At 31.1% G+C, this 22,326-nt stretch overlaps 2 protein-coding genes across 3 annotated transcripts; one reads left to right on the top strand and one right to left on the bottom strand.

Moving 5' to 3' along the window:
• Positions 1-1,362: 1,362 nt before the first annotated feature.
• LOC126767846 (uncharacterized) lies at positions 1,363-2,488 on the bottom strand. Of its 2 annotated transcripts, none has more exons than XM_050485522.1 (2): positions 2,199-2,488; positions 1,363-2,116 (listed from the first exon to the last, which is right to left on the bottom strand). In XM_050485522.1, exons 1-2 carry the CDS (start codon positions 2,365-2,367, stop codon positions 1,407-1,409), a joined length of 879 nt encoding a protein of 292 aa, XP_050341479.1. In that variant the 5' UTR covers positions 2,368-2,488; the 3' UTR covers positions 1,363-1,406. The 2 variants fall into 2 exon arrangements, 1 of the variants encoding a protein (XP_050341479.1); XR_007669162.1 differs by having other exon boundaries at positions 1,934-2,116; positions 2,172-2,292.
• Positions 2,489-3,197: 709 nt separating this feature from the next.
• LOC126767843 (vitellogenin-A2) lies at positions 3,198-17,342 on the top strand. The gene is made up of 2 exons (XM_050485519.1): positions 3,198-4,341; positions 9,507-17,342. The coding sequence occupies exon 2, from the start codon at positions 10,133-10,135 to the stop codon at positions 11,093-11,095; it is 963 nt and encodes a 320-aa protein (XP_050341476.1). The 5' UTR covers positions 3,198-4,341; positions 9,507-10,132; the 3' UTR covers positions 11,096-17,342.
• Positions 17,343-22,326: the final 4,984 nt, after the last annotated feature.

Here is a 22,326-nt window from a genome sequence, read left to right as displayed (position 1 = left end):
AACTTTAAAAAAATAAAAGTGTTGAAAATAAACCACGAACCGGTCGACCGCAAAAGCTTAGTAGGAGAGATGTCTCTTTTATTTTAAAAGAAGTTGATAAGAATCCACAAATTCATGCCACTAAGTTAGCCACGGAATTAACAGTACGATCGGATAAAATTGTACATTCCAGAACAGTTCAAAATTTAAATGACAATGGATTTCACAGCAGAACTCCACGCAGAAAACCCCTTATCAGTGAAAAGAACCGAAAGCTTCGTTTGGATTTCGCCCACAAGTATAAAGATAAAGATCTTGATTTCTGGAAACAAGTTTTATTCACCGACGAATCCAAGTACAACATTTTTGGAAGTGATGGAAGAGCCAAAGTTTGGAGAAGAGCCAATACAGCAATGAAGCTCAAACACCTGATCCCTACTGTCAAACATGGCGGTGGAAATGTCATGGTTTGGGGCGCTGTGGCTGCATCTGGAGTAGGAAACTTAGTATTTGTGGAGGGGAACATGGATCGTTTTCAATATAAGAATATACTAGAACAAAATTTAAGAGCATCCGTGGATAAACTAAACCTTGGTAGGAGCTGGCTCTTCCAGCAGGATAACGATCCGAAGCACACGGCCCACATTATAAAGGAATGGCTGCTTTACTATGCCCCACGTCAATTAAATACACCACCACAAAGACCAGATTTAAATATTATTGAGCATGTTTGGGAGATTTTGGAACGTAAGGTGAGAAAACATGTCATTACCAGTGCGAAAACACTAAGAGAGAAACTACAGGAAGAATGGCAACATATAACACCCGTTGAGATTGAAAATTTAGTTTCTTCAATGCCTAGACGCTTACAAGCAGTTATAGATGCCCATGGTGGGCCAACAAAATACTAAATTTTAAGACTCAGTGCCTTATTGAAATGTTTTTTATTAAAATGCTAGTCGTACGTAGACTTTTGTCAATGTTTTTTTTTAGTTTTTTGTGAATAGTTTGTTATGTTTGTATTGGAGTACACTTTTTGTTTTATAATTTCCTAATAAAAATGTAATTAAAACCAAACTGCATCATTACTTTTTCCATACTATTTTTATATTCAGCAATACATCAAAAATATGGGTCGTACGTAGACTTTTGTCGCCCACTGTACATACGTTGTGTGCAATACGATTCTGCTGGTTTTTTCTACAACTGAGAGTTACAAATGTGCATATGTACATATATGTAGATATGAATAAAACAATGCGTGTTATTGAGTCTGCCTGCCTGCTTTGAGTATCACCGACTCTAATAAGTTATTTATTTGTATTTACTGTATCATGGCAAAATTCCTTCATTCATCTAATCCATATTTGAAAACCAAATATATAAGTAATAAGTATCAAACACAATATTTTATTTAATTCGATATTTTATGTGGTTACATTATGAAAATAATGATTTTCATTATCATTTTGTTGTGCTAACTCTTCTCGCATTATCAGCTTTGCAACAGCAAATTTGATAATAGATTGTCTGCGAGGTGAGAGTTTCTTGATGCTACTGGCATATCCAAGAAAGGTCAAATCTATGCCATCAAAATTTCTTGCCCCCAAAGGGTCTATATATTTGTCATGGTCCACTGATGTTATGCTTTTTGAAGTTGAATTATAGAGAATTTCTTCATTATCAGGTTCATCCATTAGTTCATCCCAACCACCTGATGTGTTTCCATAATCTGATACTGCGTTGGCAATAGCTTGATAATCTTCCTCATCGACTTCATCTATTTCGCCTTTAATTTCGTTACTTGGACTCTGCGTCTGGTTGAACTGAGAACTTTTAACATATACTTCTTTACTTATATCTAGTTTTGTACGACTTTTTAAATTATTTTTAACAATGTGTGTTTGGTAGTCATTCAATCTTCTGTCGTAATTTCTTTTTTTCGCTTTGTTTCGAATTGTGTCTTGATCACCATCGTATCTATCATTGTGTAACATAAATGGTTTAAAAAACTCCATCTGCTCCGACCATCGCCATGATTGATATCGGGCTTCAAATCTATTGCTCGTTCTAAAACTGCGAAGATATTTCGAATAACAATCTTTTAGTGTTTTCCATCTTTTCTTGGTATCATCAACTAAAAAACAAATTTTTGGAATAACTAATGCTTTTATGCATAATATTACAATTACATTTTATATATCAAATAAAAGGAGCACCTTTAATTCCTAAATTTGTGGGTAGCCGATCTGTTAGTGATATCCATGCTTCCTCCTTATCGATCTTGTCCTTTGCTCGCATTAATTTTCTGTCATACAAAACAGGGAAATGTTTAATCTCTTCGATCAACTTTTCGGTAAATATTATCATTTCAGATCCATCCAACATCTTGCTATATTTTAAACTCTTTTAGAAACTTCATATAATTTTTTTCGCATTTACGATTTAAGTTTTATTATTTATAAACAGAGAAAACACTTGTCAAACAAAAGAGAACTCCTTTAATGTTGCCACCGAGTTAATTTACAGGTATGCACTTTACATTTCATAAAGAGTTTATTTTATACGTTTTTTATGAATGAAAATAATATTTTAACTAATTTGTTGTCATATTGAGAATTTAATTCATTAAGATAAAACACCGTATGAATGAAATTAGTCTTTTCTTTATCATATTTATCATAAAAATATTTTCAAATTCATAGCAATATAAATTTATAGAACAAGATATATAACCGATTCACATTTTCGAAACAATTACTGCGTATACCGACTATTACATTAATTAATTAATTGGGTTTAACCGCATGCGGCTTATTTATTGTTGAAGTAGATTTAAAAACAAAAAATTTAACCATGTTTTCAGTAAAGTCGCCCTGCTGAACAATTACCAATGACAGTGGCTTGTTAGTCTTAAGTTTTATTAAATATAATAATTCTATACATATTCGTGCAACCCTGTTGATTTCGTACAGATTTAGACAAAATAGCTGTGCTCCTTATCCGTTTTTAAAAACGAAACCAATTCTTTTCATTTAATATGTTGAAAAGAGATAAATAGATTGCTTTTTAGTAGTTCTGTTCAACGAAAATTTCCTCTAGCGTGTAAAAATCCCCTTATTTTTTGTATATAGTGGTGATTTGATTGGTGGTCATTAAAAATACCCTGATAAATAAGTACCTTTTCCAGAGAATGTGTTTAAAAGAGCTGGTGTGCCATTCGAAATTTAAGTTATCATAGAGTTGTGTTGACGTTAAGTTGAGAAAAGGCGTGGAAAACGCGGAAACCACACAAGCGAAAGGCGTTTGAAGTTCCAAAACTGTAAAAATCGTTTGCGACGCGCAGTAACCAATTGGTTGAAAAAAAAGTTGATTGTAAGCTAATTGGCGAAAGTGATATCTTTAATAATTCAAAAGTGCAACGATTGATACTATTTCAATACCAAAATAATTCGAGTTAAATAGATCATCGCTATTGGCTAAAAATTGCCGTTTTTGGTGTAACGTGTCGACAGAAGTTGGAATGTGAAACGAAAACGAGACGGCATTTAATATACAAAAGTGATGACAAACGAATTGTAAAGGCCATTAAACTATAGTGTTATATTGAATTTACCTTATATAAAACCAATTGCAATAGAAAATAAAATTTTGTTGCAAATAAATCATCCGTACAAATCGTTAAAACATAAGTGAAAATTTATCAACAAAATATCAATACTCGGGAATCAGTTTCTTCGGCAATTGTCTGAGTAACGGTAGACCTTGTGTGGTTAAGGAGTTGAAAATATCGGTGTGTTGTATGTGAAAAGAATGTACATTACTCTTGATTCTACTAGATTAAGCTAAAAAAAACAAAAGTTCAAATAACGGATCGTTTTGCTTGTTTATCTCAGTTAAAAATTGGTGAATTATAAAGCCAGATTTTAAGTGAAAATTAAAACAATAAGTGGTAATTGCGTCGGGGCTCCTTCACAAAGGCAAAAATAAAGTGGAAACGATTTTTGGTAATTGTGCAAATTAAACATATCTTAACGGAAATACCAATTCTATATTGCGTACGAAGGAGGAAAGTGTCTGAAATAAGAAAATTTGGCTTGATAATCCTATTTTAGGGAAATAAAGAAAATCGTTAATTGTCTGCCATTTTGCATTCGTATGCGAAAGAAATACTTATACACATGTATAAGAAAAATACGACTTTATCGAAGACGCAGCAGGAATATCGTACATGATAGAGTGAGAGCAATAGTGAATCAAATTAATTGTCAGTTCATGAGAAACTAGAGCTTCGTTAAGTGGCAAGATTGCAGTGCTTTAGCCAATAAGAAGAGTGCTGTGAAAAGGTTTACTAAGCGAAAAGTGAGTAAATTTGCATTACTAAATTATATAGAATAATTTTTTTTTAATATTTCGTCTTGAAAGTATTACTTTTTTTCTAAGTAAGTCAGAAAAATCTATGTTACAAAAGTCAATCTGAGAAAAGTGACAACGTTGTATTTTGTTAAACAATTCATATATAGTACGTATATGTTATTTAAATATTATTCAGTTTTCTCATCTGTCATGTTAGCCGTTCTCCCCAAAAATTACTTCCTTTTTCGTGGTGCCTTCTTTCAAAAGTCGACCTAGAATAAATAAAAACAATACAAATAATGAAAGGTTTAAGAAATTTCAAGACGTATTGTTTATTTACTACTTATGAAGTCATTTTGTGTAGTTATTTGACCAATAGGAATTAAGTTAATCGCTACATTCTCTGATTTGTTTTGATTTTCGATGGATTAACGTGTTTTTTGAGTTGTTAATGTTTACATTTATATCTATCATAATTTTAGTGGGTAAAGGTTCAGGAGAGCGGCTTTTCCGAAAACGTGCACCAATTTTCACGGGAAATGTCTTAAAATACTCGTTTTTAGTTCTACTTTACGAATATGTTAGGCGCGTGCTTTGAAAAACAATATTTTCTTTGACTTAATAGGAAAACATCTTATTTCCCGAAATCAAAAATTCACTTTTGCACTTTACACGTCTTTGGATGTTAAAAATATATTTTCTATCAATGGTAAATGTTCAGCAGAGCGGCTTTTCCGAAAACGTGCACCAATTTTCACGGGAAATGTCTTAAAATACTCGTTTTTAGTTCTACTTTACGAATATGTTAGGCGCGTGCTTTGAAAAACAATATTTTCTTTGACTTAATAGGAAAACATCGTATTTCCCGAAATCAAAAATTCACTTTTGCACTTTACACGTCTTTGGATGTTAAAAATATATTTTCTATCAATGGTAAATGTTCAGCAGAGCGGCTTTTCCGAAAACGTGCACCAATTTTCACGGGAAATGTCTTAAAATACTCGTTTTTAGTTCTACTTTACGAATATGTTAGGCGCGTGCTTTTAAAAACAATATTTTCTTTGTTTTAATAGAAAAATATCGTATTTCCCGAAATCAAAAATTCACTATTGCACTTTACACGTCTTTAGATGTTAAAAATATATTTTCTATAAATTATATACACGTAATTATTGATGCTGTTTAGTAATTTAACAAGAGAAATTGGTTTTTATGTTATTTTTATAAAAATATGAAAAACTTCACGATCACTCACTTCAACAAAAATGGCAAGGTATATTCGAAATCATGGCATCACTGCTGTAAATTCGAATGGGTTCATGAACTGATCGTTTTCGAATTATCGATACTCTCGATATTCGTGACTGAACGAGAATTGATAAAAATGAGAAATACATAATAGAAAAATGTATAATTCATTATTATTGCAGAAAGAAGAAGAAGTTGGACACAGAAGAATTATAAACGCCGGGGTGTTGGACCGACCAGGGTTATTTTTTTTCGAGCGCTCGAAATGTATTTCTCCTTTTAACCAATTCTCGTTCAGACCCGAATATTGAGAATATCGATATTTTAATTTTTTTTTATTTTCCCAATTATTATTATTTTCCTATTACGTATTTCTCATTTTTACCAATTCTCGTTTAGACTGGAATATTGAGAATATCGATATTTTAATTTCTTTCTATTTTTCTATTATGTTTCTCTCATTTTTATCAATTCTTGTTTAGACTCTAATATCGAGAGTATCGATATTTCGAAACCGATCGCTGCTTGTATCACTAGTATCTAATTGAATTTGTGATGCCATTTATAGCGTAAATATCAGGCAAAATCATAATAATTCTTTTTGTTTTTATTACAAAAAAAACATAAAAATAGATAACGCGCCATACATATTGGTGAATCGGAATTAAAAACGAATTTTTTAAGACATTTCCCGTGAAAATTGGTGCACGTTTTCTGAAAAGCCGCTCTGCTGAACATTTACCTATTTTTGGGCGGTCATTTAGAATAGCATTCCCCGATTTCGGTGTTAAAATGGTTATGTTCGGATAGAGGAGGTCCTCCAGATCAAGAAAAAATATATATATGTATAGTTGCCGCTGACTTATGGTTTTTGAGATACCCATTTTCTAGTTTCCAAATGATTCCACCTTTCCAACCTGTGTTCATGTTGGTGCCTTTAGCACCGACAAATTCTAGATGTTCCATGCTCAGCTGACCCGGAAGGAGAGGTGACGTGGCCAAAGTAATGACAACCAGGTTCCGCTATAAGAGAAATATGTTCCTCTTTGACAGTGTCGCGGTGGTACTTTTCACCTTCGCTGACTTGTGTAAGTGTATTGTCTTTGCGGCCGTCAAAATACAGCCCATATACAGAGTCAATACTTTCGGTGTTTTGGAGTTAACTCCAACACTTTTTTTTGCCCGACTAATCTTGCATTTGTCAGTGACAAAGCTATCCTGATCCTCTGTTATCAAACCTGCTTTTTTGGCATCCAGAAAATCAGATGAAACAATCAAGGCCGCTGCTCTATCACTTACTCCAAATCTTTGGGCAGCTAAAGCAGTGTGTTCTAATACTAGTGTGTTTTGTTTGGTTTTAGAGGATGGAAGAGAAAATTCATCATCAGCATCGTTTTTGGAAGAATCCATGTGCGACGCACCTACATTGTTGTCGTCTGTATGAAAGTCTGGCTGATCTGAATGGTCACGTGTTCTAGCTGATACTTTTCTGGTAAGTGTTGATGTTGAATGACGTTTTGAAAGCTTTTCTTTAAGTTCATTTTTTTTTGTAAACTTTTTTGTTTCGGGTAGATCAATACTTCCAATGCGACCAATTCTTCTGGTTCTCTGGTCCAAGAGAAATGGTTGCTCATTGATAGGACAAGTGGAAGAAGAAAAATAAATGCATTTACAAGCAGCGATGTCAAATAATTTTCCGGCAGAAAAGACAAAGACGTCTCTTTCATAGCTCGAACCTATTGGGTTCCTTAAAAACATTTGTTTGAGAGTCAGATTTTTCTTATGGTATGTGGTGAGCATTTGTACAACTCTGGTGTGAAACTATCGAAATAGATGACTTTTTGAAAGTATTTTCAACCTTTTTTGCAACTATTTCTGTAACCTCTTTACTCTTAGGTTCATAGTTGTCGCCTCGGAGTCGCCCTATACGAAATCTTTCAAACTGATAACACAAAAGAACTTCCTGGTAAGTAGGTAACTGGGACTCAGAGAGATTGTACGGCTATTTGCCAAACACAGGACATTTCTGTCTAAATTTAAATTTATATACAGACATTTTTAGTTCTGTGTTCTGTTGAGAGAATATAAGTGATAGCACTCGGCGAAATCAACGACAAGAGTGAAGGAACTCGATGAAAAAATATTTATGTGGAGACCAGTCCGAACGTGTCGTATGGCGCAGGTGAATGAATGTGAGTGATAGCACTCGGCGAAATCAACGTCAAGAAGAAGCCGATTTTCACCTTGCGCTGTGGAGCGCCGCATTTTCGCTCGTATCTCGGGAAAGGTTCGTCATACCGCCATGATCACATATAGCATTTCGGTAGCAAATGACGTGACAAATAATTTTTGTTTTATACATTTTGCCATGAGATGCGTATTTCAGGCGCTAGGTAGACAATTTCACGATTTTAGGCGAATTTTCGAAATTTCAAGGCCGGAGTTGGGGTTGAAGATGCAATCCGATCTCAAAACAAAAAGTTGCATTGGAATCAGGAAGTACTAAGGCAACTTTTCCGCACTATTAGAAATCCCGAATTGAAAAAAGTCCGGAATCGACCCACCCTATTGCATACCAACAAATATTCAGAGTTACCTTATATACATACATATGTACATATTTTATAAAGGAACCGAAATAACTCAAGAAACCAGATTATACCCCCATGACATGAAAAAAAAGACACATGCTTAAAATTTGTTACTGCATTGGCTGGATGCATTTGTCCGTTTTGCCGAAAAAATAAGCCTGGTTGGGGTTTATATAGAGAAAGGAGTTGCGTTACCCATCACACGTTTGTGTATTTTGTATTGACAATAACATCTTTCTTTTTTATTTATCTTTATTCGTTTGCCAAATATGTATGTAAATATTGTAATACTTATTTTTTGTTTGCATGCAAGCATTTAGGTTTTGTGCGAATAAAGATGTACATATATATACATACATACATATGTCTCATTTTGCGACAAGTTTTACTATTCACTATACAGTCTCTAGTATTTAGTCTTAAATTTTTCAGCTTATAGTGAGCAGATCACAAAAATTATAAGAATTTTGAATTTACTGGCACTTTACTTTTAGAGATAATAACATATATTAATCGATGGACGGTTTTTAAATTTTGTAAGCAACTCAAATACGTAAAAATAAAAAACGAAAACAATTTCACTAAAAATAAATTTCGTAACAATTGTGATTCAAAGTCAACATTACATTTTTGTTTGCATTCTAACTAATAACTAGTGTTACCTTACGTAGCTACATATTTTACAGAAGAACCAAAAGAAATAAAGAAAACAAATAATACCCCAATGACAGGAAATAAATAACAAATTAGTTTTTAGAATTCCTTTCTGCATTGGCGGCCGCGGCGGCTATTTAATATAAAATAAATATAAACGAATTAGTGAAGTGTTAGTGGATATAAAAGTTAAAAATATAAGTGTAAAATTAATTATAAATCGGAGAAACACGCGTTTTAAAGAGTTGAATTTTTGAATTTTATATTCAAATATCTCAAGAACCATAAGTCAGCGGCAACTATATATATATATATTTTCTTGATCTGGAGGACCTCCTCATCTAAATCCCAGCCCATTCAGGTTTTATATACATCTCTAAGTAAAGAAATTTAACAGATGTATAGAGTTAGAGTTTTATGTGACTATCATTTACTGAATTGAAAAATCGTTTCAAGTCACAAATATTTGTCTAATTTAAAACTCAAATTTAGAGACTTGTGACTGGTCAAAGTTCTGAATTGCTCTATTAGAAAGAAAATTTCAGCATATTAAATATGGCATTAACACTAAATTCTCTATAAAACTATTTAACGAATTGAAAATTAAAAAAAAAATCTTGATGACAATTTTATAGTATATATTAATTTAGGTTTCATTTGGTATTAATTTTGTTTCAGGACCCTAACTAGATGTACCGCCGGAGCCATCCACGAAAGGAAGGATCATACAGAAGGACTAAGATACGAAGAAGACGAAGAAGCGTAAGCTTATGAATAAAGTAGCTAAAAAAAAGCTTAAAACAAACCGGAAAAATCAACAGACTGATTATCAATACAAAACAAAATTATATATAAAATTTATGTATATGTTTATACATAGCAATATATATAATAACTATATGTATGTAAATGTAAATAAGGAAGAAAACATAGAAAGAGAATAACATAAAAATTAAGAATAAACACAGGAAGAAGCAGAAGGAAGGACGGTGAGTTTGATGCTGATAAAAGGGAGAAAAGCTTTGGGAATGCTGGCAAATATTCAATCAGACAACAGTGCCGCATGTAAATAGATTTTCTACTTAAATTGACAACAAAAGAGCAAAGAACAGCAAACTTTGTAAACGGATAAACTCAAATTAACGTTGATTTTATTGTGTGTGATATTTAAAAAATAAGCATTACTTTAAACACAAAAAATTGAAGAGGCAAAAACAGTGCGTAAAATTAATACAAAAATTAGATAAGAGTAAAAATAAAAAAGAGCTGCATTAAGGAAGGAACGGAACGCTGAATATCTTAAAATGACATACTCGCACAATAGCGTTAGTAATAATTTTAAAATGACAACAACCGCAGCCGCAGATGCGACGACAATTCGCTTAAAAAAAATATCTAATGGAGGTGGAGTTGGTAATGTGAGCCGCAACACACCGACAACTACTTTAAATGTAACTGCACATTCCAACAGTATTGCTAGCAGTACAAATTACCAATCCTATTACCAACAACAAGTTTTAAGTTCTTCACCACCCGGTTGTGCAATGTCATCGGGTGCTTCCACCTCATCTACGAGTAGTGATTCCTCGCTGGGTTCTAGTGGGTTTGGCAGTGGAAACAATTCGTCGCGTCAACGTAAGCAACAGCAGCGTAAACAGCTGCAAAATCAACAACATCAGCAACGCGATTCGCCACCGCTTTCAAGTGGCACAGAAAGCACAGTTTTCTTTAGTAATAATAATAATCATTACCAATCCCATCATGGTGGCAGACGTGGAGGTAGCGCTCATAAGCTGAGTGATGGTCAAAAATCACCTCACTTCCAGCAGCAACAAGCCCGTCAATCGCCAGCTGTTATATTAGGTGGCGGTGAAAATCCAATTGCAATTAATAGCAACAGCGGCAGTGCTGGTCGCAAGACTCGCGCAAAATTCGCAATGATTAGTAGCCCTTTATTTGGGAAGATATCGCCAACACAAATGGCCTTGCCTACTGCGTTGACGCATTTCGCTGGCAGCAAATGCTTCGATGCCCCGGCGCCTACAGCATTACCAAAACCACCGCAGCATTGGACCCTGGGCAAGGCAGAATATAAAGCAACCAGCAGTGCTGGACCCGGTCTACACAGTGTAACGACAGCGCGCAACCCAGCACTGGCAGCTGATGCACATACCTGTGGTGGCCACGTTGTTAAGCATTCGAAGCGTAATTTACTCGACGATTTCGACACGCACAACTTGAAGTTGTTGTTAAATGTGCAATCTTAACCGCTACGCACTCCGAATAGTATCCGTACAGCAGTATAAATTAATTCACCATTTATTTAGCGATCATCAAATAAATATATTAAAAAACAAAGCATAAAATTGATAAGAAAACTGAGTTACACATATGTTAAACGCACGAATGCAAAATGTGATATTCGCAATGAACTATGTATGAGTGCGCTGCAAACAAATATTAAATCAAAATTAACATCGCAAACATTTCAAACAATTCATATAATAATATTTACAATTTACTGACCTGGAAATTAGTAGATAACAAATTTGCAATCTAGTAAATGGTGTGATACAAATTTAAACAAAAATCTAATATAATATAAATGTACGTGGAAGATACAATATTTGCGTATTTACGCAAATTACGACACAAATAACAACTGCTTGTGATCTCAAGTAATAAAATGAAATATTTAATTTTAATATATTAACTGATTGAACAAACAAAAACAAATAAAACGCAATTTGATAACGGAAATTTAAACTTTCAAAATTCAAAAATGTAGTAAATTCACAATTCTTGTAAAAGAAACTGTACAAATATTTTTTTTTTTTGCTTTAAGTTGTAACTATTTAAAGTTTAAGAAAATTTTAAAATATAAATCGAAAGCCGCGCGTTTTCAATTCAGTTTAAATTACACATTTGTACGACACTGAAAACAGAATCAAAAAAAAAAAAACAAGCAACACAGTGAAACATTAGATAATATAATCCGCCACAAATAATGTATAATAATTACAATTAAAAAACTTTGTGAATTCTGTCTTTCCTGTTGTTTGCAACTGGCAGTGACACTAAAAATATCAATTTTTAAATAATGAATTCCATCAACCCACCAAAGTAAACAAACAAATAGTTGCGCGTTATTATAATACAAACAAAAACAAATGTAAACAAAATGCAATAAAAGCAATAAATATTAACAACGAGGAAAAAACCATTTAAGCTGTGACCTTACGCGTGCGCCTAAATAATGTGGAATGACCTTGCGTCACACCTTCAGATAACCAGGACAACAGCAGTTGCAGCTGCAGACATGTGAACCATAAAGATATTAACATAAAATCACAATCAGCAGCGACATTAGATATATGTATAACATGAAAACATTCATCGAGTGGGGGATATGTTCAGCAATGGCGGCAGTCAATATAAAATCACATTTTGTAACATATGCCAAAATTTATTTTACTTACCATTAAACAACAAGATTCTCATTATTTGTATTAAATTTTAACAATTTATAACTTTAAATTTGTGAAACAAATTAATTGTAAAGATATGTAATTTTACAGCTAGTACCCTTGTACAATTAAGCGTTGCACTTGCGCCAACACATCAAGTTCCGATATCTTTAACTTTTCTATATTTTTGATTCAGGGGATTTGTTCTATGCTAGTATTTGATTGCTTTTATTTAAAATAAATAATAGAAAATTGAAAACGAAAGTAAATAAAAGTAGCTCTTTGTATCCAACACGATTTTGACTTGAAATGCATTCTCATATGTACTTCTACATATAAAATGTAACGATTTAAATCAAATTACTTAAAAAACAACTTAAAATTTGAAAGTTTTGGCGCGGATGTTACGTTTTTGTACTTTACATTTAAATATAATTGTAATTTAAATAATATAGTTATATTTATTTATAGTTTTCTAACTTTTAATTCAGCATCTTTCATAGAAACTGTATAATTTCATTACTTAATATGTATTTACATAAGTCGTCTGGACTGTACTGTAGATAATAATTTGTATTATATTAAAACAAAAAAATTGAGAATGTTTCTCAATGTAATTATAAGAACGTTAACATTTTGAAAATTTGTATTAGCGAATTAACAATGCTAAAAAGTATTTGCAGAAATGACAAACAAAGCCCCAAAGATAAATGTTAACAAATTTTAAAATAGAAATTGTAAATTTTAAAATGTTTGATGATACTTTTCCATCATCAGGCAATGTACAAATCATAATTACAATAATAGATAAAAGACAAAAACCAAACGACCACAAGGTCCATTACAAAAATGCACTTTAATTTATTATTACAAATCACATTTTTGTAAAAGACGCCTGCCAAGTAATGCAATTTTGAAGAATTGTTCCTCAAATAAATGTAAATTTACAGTTGTTCAAAGATCCCAGAACCTAGCAAACATCATTTCATTCAATTCTGTTCGCTCTGGCGTACACATCTACATATGTATTTACATTGAGAACTGCAAGAGAAGAGTAACACACATACATACATATGTAATAAAATGTCAGTCATCAATTTAACAGCTTACTGAAGCTAAAAACGCAATTTTCAATGAAAGCTAGTCGTTAATGCAAGCAAAAATTGTTAATAACCGGCGTTTATATGTATGCATATTTTCATATAACAAGTTTGGCCATTAAAAATATGAAAAATTGTAATTAAAAATCTAAATATTAATTGGAACTAATTTAAAAAAGAGCGTATTAAAGTAAATGCTTTTTACGATGAAAATTTAAAGTGTAAATTGATTACAACTGCCTTAAAACAGTATCCTGATGAGTGATTGTTTGCAGCTAGAGAGGAGCACTTAAGCCCAGTACCTTGTTTTTTTAGTTCATAATATTTTTTTTTTTTTGGGGGGGAATACCAGATAGTTGTAACTGTCTGATAACTGATTTATATCAAATTAAAATGTGATGGATTATTAAGCATTTGCCGGCAATACGGTACAACAAAATCCGATTTACCATTAAGAAAATTATAATAATAAATATGTGTGTATAAAAAAAATATGCTTGAAAATGGTTCTTGTTTGAACGGCTTCGAAGCATTCTTCTTATCACACGTGCGCATGATTGTAAAGCAAAACATATGTAAAGAAGTAATGGAAGGCATACAGGCACCAATTATTGTACCAATTTCATCGAATTGTACAACTGATTGTTACGTATATGAGGCAGTTGTATGAGTTGTACCAACTGATTGAATGAAAATCAAAATTTTTTGATATTTTGTCAAGTTAGTTGTGTTAGTTGGATCGTGTTTGGGTTGGTCGTGCGATTTCAAACGATTTCGCCATTTTATTTCGGCTGTCGAAGAGAGCGCGTCATATATAATACAAAAGCAAAGCAACAACTTCCGAACTCATGTTTAAGCAACGAAGTGAATATTCAAAATGAAGTTGGCCTCAAAATTGTATTAAAAGTTGTGTCGTATGTAGCGACAAGGGCAATTTCTAGCCCAACTCAATCAACCAACTAATTGTTGTGTGTATGCCTTCCATAAGGAAGTGGTTCCATTGGACAATGTCATATGCCCGCATTGGCAAATAAAAAGAATGCTTTGAGAGTCGTTGTAAACAAAAATTACTAAATCTGAACTGCTGTTGCCAATTTTTGTGAATATGATGCAAATGTTAGTTGCAATCTTAAATGGTAATTTGAATTTTGTGATGCTATATACGTATGTTAGTATGTATTGAATATATTGTATTTTGCTTACTTTTTGTTAGAAATATGAAATTGTATATGACACCTGTGTGAACATACAATATAATTGTTGAACTCCACAAGTAATCTGTAATGATAGTAATATATAAATTGGACGTTTTTCTCCGACTTCTTCTAGGAAGAAGCCAGAAAGAATCAACAAATATTAAGTTATTGAAAGCGCACAATGCAAAATGAAAATGAATCTTAGTTGAACAATGAAAATTATTAACAATAGTCATGTGACCAGTTGATGGGTGTGCGATAAATAAACTACACAAATTTGTTAATTTTTAACATACAATTGTAGATATGTATATGTATATTGTATGTTTTGAATACTTAAAAAAATAAATTATTTTGGGTTGGCAGAAAATTATATCCGCACATAAACCCAAATAATCCTTAAGTACATATGTGTATGTAAAACAGATTGAATTTGCATTTTAAGATTTTCTTTACTAAATGTACATTTTTATTTTGTGTGAATTATTAGTACACTTTGCATATATATAGACCTTTTCAGAGCAAAAGCAAAAGCCACAGGCAAATGATATATTAATATAATATTGTTTGATTGCGTGCTAAACTTATCTTTAACTGTGAAAACGGCTATGTAAACTAAACAAAAACAAAAAAAAAAAAACAAATAGGCAAAAGTTATACATACATATTTTAAATCTTAGCCTGTTCATATACGGATGAAATATATTTCGTATATACGCATTTAAATTAATGTTTATGCCAAGCTTCTTACGATTTTGCCTCAATCTATTGAAAGTACAGCCGTGATATTTGAACGCAATCAATATTTTTATTTAATCCTAGTTTATTTTTTTAGTCTATGTAAACGCTTACGATCCGTGTCTACAGTTTAACTCCATCAATCCAACAGCAAATGCATACAAACAATTGTGTGATAAAAATGTATCTTATGAACAACACAAAATTTACATACATACACACACACACACACACACGCGTAGACATTGGTGAAGTTAAGCGAATTGCATTTTTAAATGTAAGTAAAATAACAACAAGCGTATTTTCTTGCTACTCAGACTCAACCTGCATACATAGTAGACAAACCGAATTCCGCAAAGGGGGGAGTAGGGTTAAATTGTGTAAAACAAAGTCCATTTTAATAATTTTTTTGATAAAACAGTTCATAAAATTTATTTTTGAAAATCAGTGGTACATTATAATATGATATTCTAATAAATATGCCCTTAAATTTACAAAAAAAAATTACAAATATTAAAAAATTAAATAAACTCTTCAGCGTTATCTCGTAAATTATGTGGAACACGTACTCAGCAGATATAGTATTTTGAAGACTTTGTTTTTTAACGCTTTAATGTTTGAAATCTGTTGTAAAACGTTTATAAGACAGACATTAAAATAGTGATAATTTCGTCAATTTTTTCCAATCGATTTTGACAATCTTCTACAGGTATTATGCATTCATTTAAATCGAAAAAATCTAAACAATTATTTAAAAACCCTACTCCCCTCTTTAATAACATCATAAAATACTTACAATGATTCACATACACTTAAACCGTTAATTAAAGTTTTATGCTAGTGATTTTCATTCAACATTTGCATTAAAATTCGACATTTGTACTGTGTGCCCAATATTGTTGGATAACGAGAAAAAGAAAATTATAGAAATTTTTATTTTAATATATTTTTTTTTTTAAATAAGGTAAACACCGTCTAGTACAAAATCTTGCTATTGAAGGAGCACATCACGAATGTCTTATTGTAGTATTTACGATAGAATTTTAATTTTCATAATGTGTGTATGTGTATTGCTTTGCAGTAACATGCAGTATATATTTTATGAAAGTATTAAATATGCAAATTCAGAGTCAAAATCGTGTTCAATATACCTTTGTTAGTTTTTAGACAGTTTTAAGAAATGCATGTTTTATAGTACCAACAAAATCAAGTTCATTGCACTTAACTGTTTTATATATCATATTTCACTTTAATTTTATGCCTTTTAAAATTTCTCGTACAAGAAATTTCGCAAAGAAATTATAATGTGCATAGCTACATATGTATGTATGTAGGTGAAGTTTTACCCAGTTATTACATATTTGTTGTGATTAAGGAGTTGAAAATCGAGTAGTGAGCAGGCATAATTAATTTATTGTTTAGTAACGTATGGTTTGAAGTTACGCAAAAGCTTTAATGAAGACTTGATAAGTGAAAATTACTGCAAAAATTTAAAAATAATACAAGAAAATTAATTAAAACTTAAATGAAACATACACACCAATACAAACATTAATTGTAATAAAAAAAAAAACAAAAAGTAAAACACCTTTTATACAAACCTTCAAGTACACCTCCGCACATATGTCATACCTAACAACCGATTTTTTTATGCATTTTCAATGCTTGTATGTGTTTCTAGAAGTGTTTGCTAACGAAGCCTGAAAGTATAAATGATAAATAATGAAATTAGCGCAACTAATTAAGTGCTTCGTGGAAAAGTGAGGTGTAGGCGGAGTGTATTGCCAAAATATGCTCGAATATTATTTCTTTATTATTTCAATTTGCCTTTTTTTTTTTAATTTGAATATGCATTATTCTTTTTGCGCTGGAGCAGCAACACAACGTGCGGATTTTTCTGAACGGTTTGACATGTGAAATGCTCAACTTCATCAATTATGCACATTTTATGTGCTAAAAAATTTTATATAAAAAATAACAAAAAAAAAAGTAAAATTTCAAAAAGTTTTCATCAAAAAAAAAAGAAAATATTCTTCCAAAAGAGCAACCAACCAAGAGAACGTAACCGAAGAGGAAAAGTTTGAACTTCGTGTGTATAATAACGAAAGTTGAGTAGCAGCGAGCGATAAACATTGTAACACTTTTAAAAACGTTAATGCCAGCAAAATTCCATTTAAGTTCAAAATGTGTAGACGTTGTTTAACATTTTATTCTTTCTGACTTAAATAAAATAACGATTTTTTCGCATATTGGTTTCAAATATTTTATTATGTACTACCTATATCCTTCGCTTTGTCTCAACTTCGTTTAAATGCAAAATGTTCTCTTACACGAACCCTTTTCGTTTTGAGGAATAAAACGTTAAATATAAATATGCAATTTTGTGTGATAAATTATTTAGAACTTAGATCGCTTCAATCATGAAATCACAGTTGGGTCGATTGGACCGTTTAATCTTTGTTCCATATTATATAAAAATGAAAGATATTTAATTTTCTAATTTCGGTTGTAATATAAGACATTTTAACATACAGTTAACTATTGATTGCAAACTTTCATATATCTTTAGCTTCACATGTAAATTTTCCTTTATATTGTTTTTATTTGTGGTTTTTTGTTTGGAAAATTTACGGAAAATACAAATGTTATGATAATTCAGCAGATCCATAAGACAAGCCTACAAATTCAAGTTTTCTTTTTAATAGACATGTACAAGAAAATTTAAATCCGATTGTCAGTGAACAGTATATGTAACAAACAAAGAAATCATGTGTGTAAAAATGGAAAAACAAAACAACAAAATTGTAACAACTGAAATTATTTAATGAAAATGAAAAAGTAAAAAAGAAAATAAAAAAAATTTTATTGCACATTTTTGTGCACTAAAAAACCAAAAAAAATGTAAAATTATTCAAAAAATATGTAAATTTTAATTTTTTTTATTTAATCTATGCGATTAATTCAACACCAAATTTTTCAAACCCACAAACGAATAGTAATTGCCAAAAATCAAAATCTGTTATTATTTTTTTCTTTTTAAACATCGATTCATCCAAAAATAAAAACAATAATAATAAAAAATAAAAAACGATTATATACAAATAAAAAGTTGTACAATATGTAAAAATTTTCCAATTTTACAATTGTACAATGAACCAAAAATTTTTGTGTTTTAATTTTTCAATTTTTTAATGAGGCAGCACATTTATAGCGTTTTGTTTATTACCTGCGTGGACGATGAAGAGTTATTGAACAATTATCATAATCGAATCGAGTGCCAAGATTTCCTACATTGTCACAAAAAGCACAGCGTTTGCGTTCGAATATCACAACAATCAGGTGAAAAAAACACACTTGGATTTGGCTAAGCGCCAGAAAAATTTGCGTTGACATTTTTAAAATCTGAAACTTGCGTCGAAATTTGTCTTATTTATCGTAAAATGCATATTTTTACAAATTGTCAAATTTTTAAATCTACTACTAAGGACTATGCGGAAACTAAAAATGAGATGAGAAAATAAAAAAATGGCTATAACCAAATAATATAAAATTTTAAAATATCCATAATGCTGTGGCCACTGATTCACACCATATTATCACTTAGAATAGCAATTTCCATCTTTAATCAAACTGAAACGAATACTTTACAAATAATTACTGTGTCATACCGTGCTTGAAATGTTATTTTGGTGCATTGTTGGAAACGTCAAAAGCAAGTTTGAATATATGCAAGAGCAGCACATAATTTAGTTTACCTAAAAGATTTTAAATTAACGTTATATAATGTCAGATACTCCATGCTACAAAAAAAATGAAATGAACCGGAAAGAGAAACAGGCCTATGTAATGTATTTTTAACTGGAAACAATGCTGCTTTGCAATGTCACTGACAAGAACACATTGAGCGTTTGTAGCAGCAGCTGAAAACATATCGAAACTTGTTTTGAAATGATTGTGAGAACGAATAAAACGGTTTTGGAGTCAAAGTAATTGCAAAAAATATAACTTTATAAAATAAAACTATCACCGTATGCTAATACATATATGTATGTTTGAACATATGCAAGTGTACGTATATGCTTATATGTACATGCGGATGTGTAAGCATATATGTATGTACTTAAATATGCATTTTTATGTTTTTCAGATCACTAATTTGAATGTAGCATTTCGAATGAAATGATATGCACTTTTCATAAAATTGTGTGTTTTTAAACTAGAAAAAATAAATTATAAATTTAAACTAACAGCGGCAACACATACCTATGGTATACTTGAAAAAAAAAATCAAAAAAAAACAAATGCTAAATTTTAGGGAAACCTGAAAACAATACAAAGACAAAATCACTACAACTCAAACACCAATAATTGTATTGCATTTGTACTTAAGTAAAAAGGTTAGTATAAACATGCTTGCATACATATGCACATACGTATGTATGTATGTATGTCAAATTGCTAAACAAAGGTTTTATAAATTACATCTTCCGCAAAGGTCATTTAAAAATTAAGAACACATTAACAAATCCATTTATAGTTGAACAGTATGTGTGTATTACGTATGTGCGAATATTGTATGAATATATCACAAAAACGGAAAGTTTAATAATGCCATCCATTAAACGTTAGGCGTAACGTAAGTTTATGCACGTCATAACCAATTCCGTAGTGCTGGACAAATGAATTAGCGAATTACCAACAACTACAAACACAAAAAACAAAATAAAAATTAAAAAAAAAACGAAAGAAAACACCATTAACGCAAAATAAAAACATAAAAAGATACCTAATGGCATGTAAATAAAAAAATAATAAGAATAAGTGATAAGAAAATAACAGTTAATGCATTAGAGTTATAATTCTCTGTGATTTTTGTATTTGAATTCATAATATACATAAGTAAAATGTGTCCTGCTATACTGTATGAAAAACTAGTCGATATCTTGATCTGTGGCATTATAAATGTTTGTGTACTTTCGAAAAAATAATTAATTGAGTTTGCTAGATTTGCATTTAAGTCTTTTTAATTTCATAGTTCAGAAAATAATGCAATATTTAATTGCAGTTTTATAAATGTTGAGTACTTAAAGGCAAATTTATCTAATTATTTGGTTAAACTTTTTAATGAGATCAATTCCCCGCACAGCTTGGAAGCAAAAAGATGCTAAGTCGCGAAAACGCTTTTGAAACAAATGCAAATTGAGCAATATTACAATTTTGAATGATCAATAAATGAAGGTTTCGTCAAAAAGTCGATGCGTGGCAAGTGTGGAATGCGTAGCTGTCTTCTTTTTTTGGTTTCCTTTTTTAATTACCTACTGATTTGTGCGCTGCAGAAAAAGCAAAAAGGGCATTAGCTGCAACAAACAGAAATATACATACAGACAGTTTCAATTTATTCTTAGTGAAATGATATAAATATGATAGAGTTACAGATACATATGTATATATGTATACAATTATGTATATTTATTTAAACAAAATGAAAAAATATGAATTCCAGCAGATATTGCATTAGTGTAACAAGTGAAGGCTTCAATTGCGAACCAAATGACGATTGGGTTCCTTACTCAGTTTTACTCAGAACAATCTTCAAACAATATACTTGATATACATATGTATATGAACATACAAATGTACTTACATTAGTATATGTAGAAAAGTGCATACACAATTTGTCTATATAATTCACTGAAACAGCAACTCCGATTTACTAGAAAGCACAAGTGTTCCTACTGAAAAAGGCATATTAGTGATTTACAATTCGACGGCAAACGGCTAGAAGAATTTAAAAGAAAATTTCTAAAAAAACGTAACTACAAAAAGCTTTTATGAAAGTGGTATATAGTAAGTGATTTTTAAGTTTTTAACATTTCAAATATGTACATAAGTATGTGTATATATTGTATACATATGTATGTGCATATGTGTTATAATTTATAGGGCCTTATAGCGTGTAAGTTGATTTGATTGTGAAGAAAAGTCGTATAAATATACTTAAATGTATAGCTTATCTATTTAAACTTAAAACAAAGTTTGAACCTTTTGTGCAAATAACCAATTTGATGCCAGCATTAGCTACTTTTATACAAAAATTCGCACACACAAGATGTGCCCCAAAAATCACTCAACTTTATACATACACATATATTTAAATCATAAAACATGCAGCGTTATCTGTTAAAAAGTTACAGCATTAAAAAGATGCATTCTTTCTCTTTCAAACGCAGCTAACTTCATGTAAATCGAATGACAGATGTTTAAGTTACAGCGTTTTCAATAAAAGATTGTTTCCTTTTTACAAAGAGCAAAAATATAATTTTTTGTTACACTTGAAAAAAAAATTCGTTGAGTCGTGAGGATTTTAATGACGACAAAAAAATTATAATACTTATGGTGGCATTAGTCCATTAAATCATTGGTATCGATGCACATTTTACTATGAGAATGCTGGCTGAAGAATTAAATGCGAGTAAAACCATTTTTTGGACAATTTTAACTGTAGATATGTGTGAACGATTTTTGATGAAGAAATTAATCTCTCATTAGCCATCCTCAGTGTAGGACTGATCAATCACCATGTTACTATTATCTATTTGTAAAACTGAAAATGAATATGAAAAAAGCGTTTTATGATGATAACTCAGTCATTCAAGCCGTAGAATTAGTGCATTCCCTAATTTTACTGTGAAGTATTAAAAAACCGATGTATAATTTTAAAAATTGTGTCGTTCCCACGACAATGGGGTCTACGGAACCGGAACAGACGCGATTTTTTTCCATTAAAGACTGTCAACTGGGCAGTATTCCTCCAAATTGCTTCAGGGTTGTTTTATGCCACTACAACAACAATTTGAACTGTGGTTTTTGTGAAATTATAACTTTGGATTCTTTAATTCTTTAGAAAGTGGTCATTTGATTTGTAATTGAGGCAAATTTAAAAATAGTTTTTAGTAAATAACACATACAAATGCAATAATGCAAATGGAAAATTGTA

The sequence above is a fragment of the Bactrocera neohumeralis genome, chromosome 2 (assembly GCF_024586455.1).
Source record: "Bactrocera neohumeralis isolate Rockhampton chromosome 2, APGP_CSIRO_Bneo_wtdbg2-racon-allhic-juicebox.fasta_v2, whole genome shotgun sequence".
Lineage (NCBI taxonomy): Eukaryota > Metazoa > Arthropoda > Insecta > Diptera > Tephritidae > Bactrocera > Bactrocera neohumeralis.
The sequence above is the reverse complement of the archived record's forward strand: the minus strand, read 5'-3'. Positions and strand labels throughout refer to the sequence as shown.

What these genes read in the sequence shown, in the direction of transcription:
- LOC126767843 (XM_050485519.1), top strand. Translation starts at nt 10,133, where the DNA reads ATGACATACTCGCACAATAGCGTTAGTAATAATTTTAAAATGACAACA.
- LOC126767846 (XM_050485522.1), bottom strand. Translation starts at nt 2,367, where the DNA reads ATGTTGGATGGATCTGAAATGATAATATTTACCGAAAAGTTGATCGAA. An exon ending in CACAAATTTAGGAATTAAAG is followed by an intron (nt 2,117 to 2,198) that starts GTGCTCCTTTTA and finishes TTTGTTTTTTAG; the next exon opens with TTGATGATACCAAGAAAAGA.